Source organism: Gobio gobio, assembly GCF_949357685.1.
Source record: "Gobio gobio genome assembly, chromosome: 3".
Classification (NCBI taxonomy): Eukaryota; Metazoa; Chordata; class Actinopteri; order Cypriniformes; family Gobionidae; genus Gobio; species Gobio gobio.
Genome location: NC_137099.1, coordinates 34,195,068 through 34,205,067, shown reverse-complemented (window position 1 = coordinate 34,205,067; position 10,000 = coordinate 34,195,068). Strand labels below are relative to the sequence as shown.

Genomic DNA, 10,000 nt, shown 5'->3' with positions numbered 1-10,000 from the left:
TGTGAAATACTGTTTCACTAAATTACTGTTTTTACTGCAAAAAACTGGAAAAAGACAAAATGCTACTAGAGTGCAGCATTCGGCCCTAGTTGCTCTAACTGCTAGTTGTCAGCGTGTGTAATCCAGATGTCCCATCTGTCCCTCACCTCAGATCTCCCAGGAACTTCTGAGAGCGAAGCTGTGCTGATACATAGAGTGCCGCAGCCGTAGCCAGCAGCTCCTGTCTCTCTCCTGCTGTTAACATGTGACCTTTGAACCCATCAGGATACACCTCCGGGAGAAACTTAGTGCTGATATCACCAGACACAAACCGTGGGTGAACAATGATCTCTCTCAGTAGTGGAATGTTATGGGTCACACCTGCGCGAATGACACCGTTATAAATTAAAGAAATTTGCATTTGGAATATTTTCACATTTAAATGTTTTTGCATACTTCTTTATATAATTTACCTCTGATGACGTAATTATCAAGTGCGTCTTCCATTTTCTTCAGAGCTTCTTCTCGTGTTTGACCATATGTGACCAACTAGTCAACGACAACAGCAATAAATCAATGGACTCGTCTGACATTTGAAAACAAATGGCACTGTGAAGATGGTCTGATATTCTTCTTCTATTACCTTAGAAATCATGGGATCATAATAAATACTGATATCACTTCCTTCCTCAATTCCACTGTCTACACGAACCTACAAAAGAAAAGCAAAACAACAATTATCATTCAAAAACCTCTTTTCCAAAACCTTCATGCATGAACTGGCCAGCATGTCCAAAATCATTTAAGAACATTTTCATATGGCCTACTTCACAAAAGATCTGCATTTCACGTGATTTTTTTCAAAACAAATCTTTTTAAGGCAAAAATCCCCGGAATACAAAACTATTAATAACATCACACAATGGTATCTTTTTGGACGTGCCTATAAATGAAAGAATAATGTAAATATCCTCAGTGGTGTTTGCTTTCTTTAGACATTTAAACATCATCTGTCTGTGTGTGTGTTTGAGAAATAAAAACATCCTGCTCTAAGCAGCTCCCAGAAACCAGTGATCTTTCAGTTAAGAGGACGAGTCTACCTGTTCTTCCTTAATTGGTTGATGTGTGAATCTTACACATAAACACATTCACTGTCACTAAAACACACTCAAATGTTTGACTATGCAGAGTGTAAAGGGGACCAGAGGAAATTGTTCTTACTTTTCCTTCATAACTCACAAACTACTATAAATGAGTAATATTTTGCCGTAAGTCAGAAGTGCTCCAATAAAATGTTACCCGATGTAACTCAAATGAGCACAAATTAAAGTAATATAATTACTTTAGTACTTTTTTTATTACTTTAATCAATTTAACTTTACATTATTTGACTTGGGAATAATGTGGGTTTTATGTCAAAAATTTATTGAAACCACAGCCGACCCCAAAATTGCAACCTAAATTCTTGTATGTTAGCTACCAGTGACAGTGTAAATCTCTGTCATTCGTGTCATTTTTTTAAATCAACAACCTAGAAATAAAAGATATGTTTTTGCTCAAAGGCTCAAAAAATCTAGCCTAAGGAATTATAGTTTATAATGTGAAGCCATCACACTTATAATATAATGAATATAATGTTCTGAACAAGTGTCATCATCATAGCTTGTCTGCTGTTAAAAAAGACCCTATTCCAAACGACCACAGTCTCCCCGTCGCACACACGCAACACAGCAGAAAACGCAGCTAAATAGATCTGTGTACTAACATTAGCCAAGTCGAGGGGCTCCTGGTACTGAGACAGCCGACCAATGGAGGGGAGCCCAAATGATTTGTATGGATCCTGAAAGATAGAGAGAGAGAGAGAGAGAGAGAGAGAGAGAGAGAGAGAGAGAGAGAGAGAGAGAGAGAGAGAGAGAGAGAGAGAGAGAGAGAGAGAGAGAGAGAGAGAGAGAGAGAGAGAGAGAGAGAGAGAGAGAGAGAGAGAGAGAGAGAGAGAGAGAGAGAGAGAGAGAGAGAGAGAGAGAGAGAGAGAGAGAGAGAGAGAGAGAGAGAGAGAGAGAAATATTATCTCTTAAATAAAACACATGAATCAAAAGGTCAAGTGCCTGTCCTCAAAGCTCATGTCTTAACTCAAACTGTGGCTCAGTTAAGCTGGGTTAACAAGGCCTGCTCGTTTTCTCTCATCTTTGGCAGGCACAAACACTTCTGCCATCCAGAATGGGTTGAGTTGGGCCAAAACATATCAGCATAATGAGATGAGACAGACGACCTGGACTGGGGTGAGTTTACTGAATATTGATGAATTCTATATTCTCATCATCTGAATAGGTGTTATTCAGGCTTATAGAAATGTCTGGCTATAATAAATCCTGAGCACACAAAAGCAGTTTGTCAGACACGGATTAAGGTGAGAAAGGATTAAGCAGCTCTGTTGACTGAAAATGCTCTGTATCCCACTTAATCGTTTTTTAAAACCACAATGTAAGGCTGAACATTAAAAATGCTGCCAGTATAATACATCATGAAGACAAATCCTTTAATAGGGCAGGACTTATTTAAAATATCCGCGAAAGATGAAAAACAATTATGTGATCACATTTGAAAATAATCACATCAAAGTCAATTCATTCCAAGTTCAGGACCATTGATATAAAACAGAAGTTATTTATTTTGGGCTGAAATTTTTCATGGGTATGTTCCTTACAGGTTCTGTGAGTAACCAATGTACTACCAAACAAATGCACTGAAATCCCAGATATGGGCTGAAAGCTAGAGAACAGGATGGCCGATGCAGTTATATCATTTAATACAGTTATAAAGATTACACAAAGATAAAAGATATATTTTTCCAAAGTACATTTACACAGTTTTAAGAAAGTTTGTTTTTAAGGTTGTTCTATGGATTTATGCCATCTCAACTGCTTCAATGATAGTGATCAGATCACTGTTTGGGCCATAACTCCATACTTACATCCTGCTGTAATACAATATTTGCAAAAGGAATATTTGGAAATCTAAAATTGATGTTTCCTACTGGCACGGCTAAATATATAAATCAACATCTTAAAACAAAAGTTTTTATAAAGCATATCACTTTTTGAACAGGACGGTGTATACACTACCAGTCTATTTTCTGTTACCAAGCAATAAGGGCAGTATTATCTGTTAATATTTTAGATTAAAACCAACTGAAACATCAGCCCATGACTAATCTCAGATATACTAAGAACTCAATGTATTATGCATTGCATTGCTTGTTGGTTTACCTCAGCATAGACTCTGCTTTCGATGGCCCAGCCATTTATGGGTATGTCGGCCTGTTTTTGCTGGAGTTTGTAACCCTTTGCGATGCGGATCATCTGCTGCACCAGATCCAGCCCTGTGATACACTCAGTGATGGGATGCTCCACCTGAGAAAGAAGGACACGCTTACTAACATCTTAAAATAATACATGAACTGCTGTGTACAAATGTAACGGTACATGCTGCATCAATTTAATTTTACTGAAAAAAAATGGGAATCTATCACCAGAATTAAAACCCAACAAACCGTCTCCCACCAAACACACTCAAACATTAACATCGGTGTTTAAGACACTCTTGTTAACCAGACAGCGCCACTTAACAACAACTCATTAACCCCCGAGCGGAAATATTAAAACTTTTTCCTGCCCAGAGCAGTGCGGCCCCTCTCCATTCTGCCTGTTTCCCTTTGGGAGGTCCACACTAATGAGATTTATAGACACTTTGATGTCCTCTGCAACTCTGGGTTCTAGTGAGGTGGCAAGTGAAATGGTGATGAAGATCAACATTGCATTCCATACTAGACTTGTTAGATAGAAATGACATATAAGAGGTCTTTGCACCATTAAAACATCCTCCAAGTTCATAGCTTAAACAAAGCATTTACTTATAGGAGCCGCTCCCTAAAAATGGATCATTACAGACAGATGGTCAGAAAGAGGGTTAAATATTTGTTACGCATATATGATGTGTGCCAAAAAACTTTATTAACATTATAAGTGAACCTCAAAAATGTATAATTAAAAAAAGAAATAAGCAGCTTTGACAATTACCCCAGAAATATCTGTGGAGGCATCTTTGAATATTGTGTTGGACAATGGGGGCCTGGATATTTAGTGCCAGCAATCAAAAGCATAGGCACAATTCTTAACACTGGACAAAAAAAGCCATCCAACAAAAACGTTCTGTATCGTGTACTGTAGCTGCTAAAATAAGTAGAAAGAACAGAAATGTTTATTACAATATTGCCAATTCCATTAAATGGAATCTTGAAGGTTGTGTGTGTGTGTGTGTGTGTGTGTGTGTGTGTGTGTGTGTGTGTGTGTGTGTGTGTGTGTGTGTGTGTGTGTGTGTGTGTGTGTGTGTGTGTGTGTGTGTGTGTGTGTGTGTGTGTGTGTGTGTGTGTGTGTGTGTGTGTGTGGGCATGTTTTTGTGAAATATCAGGACACAAATGTGTATAATGACATGGGTATGACATAGGTATTACAAAAAGAGGGAGAAATATGAGGACGTTCCCCATGTCCTCACTTTTCAAAATGCTTATAAATCATACAGGATGAGTTTTTTTCACAGAAAGTGAACTGCACAGTCTCCTGTGAGGGCTAGGTTTAGGGGCAGGGGCAGTGTAAGGGGATAGAAAATACGGTTTGTACGGTATAAAAACCATTACGCCTATGGAATGTCCTCACATTTCACAAAAACAAACGTGTGTGTGTGTGTGTGTGGGCATGTTTTTGTGAAATATCAGGACACAAATGTGTATAATGACATGGGTATGACATATGAGAGGGGGGAATATGAGGACGTTATCCATGTCCTCACTTTTCAAAAGGCTTATAAATCATATAGAATGAGGTTTTTTTCACAGAAATTAAATAGAAAATACGGTTTGTACGGTATGAAAACCATTACACCTATGGAATGTCCCCACATTTCACAAAACCCCTGTGTGTGTGTGTGTGTGTGTGTGTGTGTGTGTGTGTGTGTGTGTGTGTGTGTGTGTGTGTGTGTGTGTGTGTGTGTGTGTGTGTGTGTGTGTGTATAATGTCAGAATTGTTAATGTACTTGAACCTCACATATAATTGAACTTCATATTTAATTTAATTTCTACATGCAGTGTAGTTGTTCGATGGCATAAATTAAAGCTCTTTTAAAAAGTCTACATCTTGTCTACATCATCATGTTAAGTGTCAGGTAATTTTTTTTCTAATGGCAAAGACAGACAGCACTCTTTACAAAGTTCTCATGCAGAGAGTCTGCCTTGTCGTTAATGGGTGCTCAGACAAACGGCAAAGCTAATGTAAGGCTACAAAAAAAAAAGACTACCAAAATCCCTTTCACTGTAATTCTGTTCACTCGTCATATTCGTAATGCCTCCGGTCAGCAATTTCAGGCATCCAAGAACAAGTCCTATCTACATGAATGAGGGGAATCCTGAAATCTTAAAAAAATTGCTTGCTGAACTCACATTTAAACAACATTTTTCTAACCAGCAACAAAATCTGGCATGAACTGTCCAATAAATGTTGTTTCTTATGCTCAAATAACGTACTAAAATACTTAAACCCTTGGTTGAAGAAGGTGCTCTCCTAAGAAAGGAGCAGTGACTTGCTCATAAAGAGGAGATCGAATAAGGTTTTTGTTAAATAAACCTGCTAACAACAACTGATCTGATTCTGGCATTTAGGCCTGCCTAGAAACAGCACTTCATGCTGGTGAAGTTCACTAAAGCCCAAAGTATGCTTTGGTTTTTACACAGTACATAGGTGGCACAAGGTGGCAACACTGGCCAGAGCCCTTGCTTCACGATAGAAAGCGAAACTAAAGAAACAGAACAACAACAAAATACCGGGTAATTTTTATCGGTGATAACTTTTGGGGAAAAATGGCGCAGACACTGGACAGATTAAATGTTCTACTGCGCATGTGTTGACAGCCTGCGTTCGCGCACACTATCAAATGGAGTAAATTAAATTAAATGCTAAGTGTTCGACTGTACACATACACTACCATACGTGTTTTTAGTTCATAAAGTTAAAATTTCCCGGCCTAGGGTGACTGTCAGTACCAAATTGTTTTAAATGTAATTTAATGAAAAACCATGTGAATGGTGAAGCAGGATTTTGAACAGCCTCTGGAGTCTGGAGATTACACGAAGTCAATGAAGTCTGCTGCCATTTTGTGTACAGAAAGCAATATGTTTGAATCTTAAAAACATGGCACTTCTCATCTAGTGTGCGACCCTCTTTATGCTTTGTTTTGCGGTGAATGTAATTATGAATATAAATCAGTCGATTTGCGTTAACCATCATGGTTGATTATGAAAGATTCTGGAATCTACCGCCGCTTCAATATAATTATGTATACATATATATCCTACTTAAATTCATAATCAAAGCCTCAATCAATATTCATCCTCCTATATAATTATTATGATTTTAATGATTCTTTCCAGTTATGATTTTGATTAATCAATGGGACCCATGATGGTTTCTTCCTTTACATTTTCTAAAGTTTGTATTTGGTCTCTGACATTTTCTAAAGTTTGTATTTGGTCTCTGAGTGGTGACTGAGGGTCTGTCCTGGTGGTGTGTGATGTTTCACAAAAACACTTGATTTCAGAACATGTTGTCGTGTGTTTGGATTTTGGAGGCATCACACACCTCTAACTCGACAGGAATGCAGTAACGGGGATTGCTCATTTAGCCCGGCTTCCGGAGATGAAATATGGATTTGTCTTTCATTTTATTTCATTTAATTGTATATTTCCTCTTACTGAAACCCTACAGAATCAAGATGAATATGGTCTACTATTGTCCGTCTCTCTCACTGAGAGAAAAGCAGTATGTTTTGGAAAACTTTCTCTGAATTGGACCAGAGCTCAACCAACCTGTGTCTGTGCGCAGTATTCGGTGTTACGGATCAGTATTGGACGTGGACTACTGGCATCCTAAGAGACGGGTGGACTTGTTGTTCCGGGCAAGCTGGCGCCTGCCAGAGTCAACAAGTGATATATGGACACGTGAATCTGATTAACTGGCAATGTGTGGAAATTTACCAAGACTGTCCATTTTCTCTGAGCCAATCAGAATAATCCACATGGCAGTAATGACGTGGTTGGACCTTGAAAACAGTATAACTGTTCAGAAATTGTATGTACGATAGGCGGAGATGGGTAGGCTGGTAGAGGGAGCACGGCCTACGAACTCCTTGGGAGACTTGAAGCTGGCTCCTGCTGATGAAACTGCAAACTATTCTTCAGTAAATTTCTCTTTAATTAATCTAACTCCTGACTCTTGGTCTTCATTTTTCACTATTGGTCCTGGGTCCTAAGCTGTTACCCCAACAATTATCACCTGCATTTAGTGGGGTGGGGTGACATTTCAAACCCTGAATGTAATGTAATGATTTTTCAAAGAAAGCAAAAAAGATGCGCTTCCAACATATGCATGCACACAAACCTGTAGACGTGTGTTCATCTCCAAGAAGAAGAAGTTCTTCTTGGAGTCGACAAGAAACTCTACTGTGCCAGCTGAGGAGTATTTCACTGCTTTAGCCAGAGACACAGCCTGCTCTCCCATTGCTCTCCGAGTGTCAGGATCCAGAAAAGTGCTAAACAGACACACAAACAAACTTATAGCGATGAAAATAGTTGCATAAGGTGGTAGAGTTTACTGTCTGCAGAAATTTAATTCAGGATTTTATTTAATCATTTTTTCCCCCTTTCTTCCGGGCTGAGTGCCTCACACGTCACATTAAGACTGCTATTTGGTATCATATCTTAATAACTCTCAGGTTAACTTTAGATTTAAATAAATAAATAAATACAAAAAGTGCTGAAACAAACCTGGGTGCCTCCTCCACCACTTTCTGGTTTCTTCTCTGGATGGAGCACTCTCTCTCATTTAGCCACAGCGCATTGCCATGTTTGTCCGCCAACACCTGCAGACAAAAGAATGGAAGCCATTAGCACAAATATCCACACTGTAGCCCCTCAGTGGAGAGAACATCATTCTGCTGTAGAGAAAGATGGTGATACAGCAAAAGACTCTCATTGGACAGTTAAATCACTGGGAACTCATAGGTGAAGTCACTCTCTTCCAAAATCAGCACCTCAAAAGATGTAATGATGTCCTTTGTCATGCATATAGCTTTAGAATCTAAAATTGAATCACATTTACTGGTATGCATTTGGCAGATGTTATTATCCAAAATGACTTACTTTAAAAATCAAGGTATACATTTTTATCCATTCATGCATTCTCAAGTAACAGAACACATGACATTGATGTTGATAGCGCGTTTTTGGCCTGCTGATCTCCTGCGCCTCACACTTTGAGAACCACTGATCTAGTGTTTGAGCTTGAATTTTTATTTACAATCAGCTGAGAATGTGCAACCTGAGGTTAAGTGGTTACTAAACAGTATAAAGACTCAAGGCTCACTTCTTTTAGGAGTAGAGCAAACAACCTGCTGATAACTAGCCCTGATCCTTAACCACTACACCAAATAAAACTAACATCCTACAAGCTAAAAGGTAATCTAACATTAATCTGATAAACAGAAAGATTGCGTGGATAAAAGTTAAACTAAACTGTAAACCGTTTCAAATAAGAGGAATATAAAATGACTCTATTGTGTCCAAAACCCTGTTTTCCAATTTTTGGGCAATAACAATTATATTTTAGCAGTTCAGTTTTGGTTGGTGAATGAATGAATGAATGAATGAATGAATGAATGAATGAATGAATGAATGAATGAATGAATGAATGAATGAATGAATGAATGAATGAATGAATGAATGAATGAATGAATGAATGAATTAATTAATTTGGTGAATGAATGAATGAATGAATTTTCTTATTGAATGAATTAATAAATTAATTTATTTATTGAATTAATGAATTTATTGAATGAATGAATTAATTTATTTATTGAATGAATGAATGAATGAATGAATGAATGAATGAATGAATGAATGAATGGAGTTTGTTAAACGAATGAATGATTCGTTGAATGAATGGTTTGTTGAATGAATGAATGATTTGTTGATTGATTGAATTCATTTTTTGAATGAATATTCCTCAGCCAATTTAAGGCTATTTACTTGTACTATATTTATTTATGTCCAGCGGATACACTGCCATTCAAAAGTTTGGGGTCAGTAAGAATTTTTTTAAGCTAATTCAGCAAGGACACAATAAATTGACAAAATAAATGCTGTTTTTTTTTACCTTTCTTTTCATCAAAGAATCATGAAAATAAATAACTCTTATTATTTCACAATGTTACTGTTGTTACTGTAAGTTTGATCAATATATGCAGCCTTGGTGAGCACAAGAGAAGAGACTTCTTTCAAAAGCATAAAAAAGTGTATGCACCAAACAGCCCCAAACTTTTCAATGGTAGTGTATAGTAACTTTAGCTTTATTTAACATTTTTGGCTCACTACATACATGTTGATGACTATACTGTTATTCTTACATTATAAAAGATTGACTAATTGTTCACATACAGAAGCAAGGTGGTTTTATCCAGTAAATACCTGAATCTCAATATGTCTGGGGTTATCTATGAACTTCTCAATAAGCAGACGGTCGTCTCCAAAACTAGATGCTGCCTCCTGAGAGGAGAATCGAAAGCCTTCCCTGAAACAAAACAAAGCTTCATAAGACTTAATCACTTTCTAATAACATAAGCATTTTTAATTCATAAACATAAAAAAAACTACATACTTTGATCCACGTTCTTATTTTCATATTTTACTGTACATCAACTACTTGTTTGTTCATAACTTTTATTTATAGCTAGAAATGAATAGTGTTTTTATTATTAACTTCAGATGTTTCATTCATGCCTGATTATACAAATGAGAGAAGAATGAACTACCAGATCATACTCAGATTGGCTTAAACTGCTTGGAAATCGGTTCAAGTAGCTGAATGAACTTGAAGGGAACTTGAGCAGATAAGCATCTCTTTGCCTGATCTCTCTCTCT

The 10,000-nt window shown here is 37.3% G+C and overlaps 1 protein-coding gene across 1 annotated transcript in view; it reads right to left on the bottom strand.

Moving 5' to 3' along the window:
* Nucleotides 1-10,000, bottom strand: part of pcca (propionyl-CoA carboxylase subunit alpha) — a 55,588-nt gene that overhangs the window by 22,536 nt on the left and 23,052 nt on the right. Inside the window, exons 10-17 of the mRNA XM_079812911.1 lie at nt 9,548-9,650; nt 7,850-7,944; nt 7,464-7,614; nt 3,246-3,389; nt 1,745-1,819; nt 623-691; nt 453-528; nt 147-360 (exon numbers count right to left, since the gene is read on the bottom strand). Of these exons, the coding sequence (XP_079669037.1) occupies nt 147-360; nt 453-528; nt 623-691; nt 1,745-1,819; nt 3,246-3,389; nt 7,464-7,614; nt 7,850-7,944; nt 9,548-9,650 (927 nt within the window). The remainder of the gene's footprint in view (nt 1-146; nt 361-452; nt 529-622; nt 692-1,744; nt 1,820-3,245; nt 3,390-7,463; nt 7,615-7,849; nt 7,945-9,547; nt 9,651-10,000) is intronic.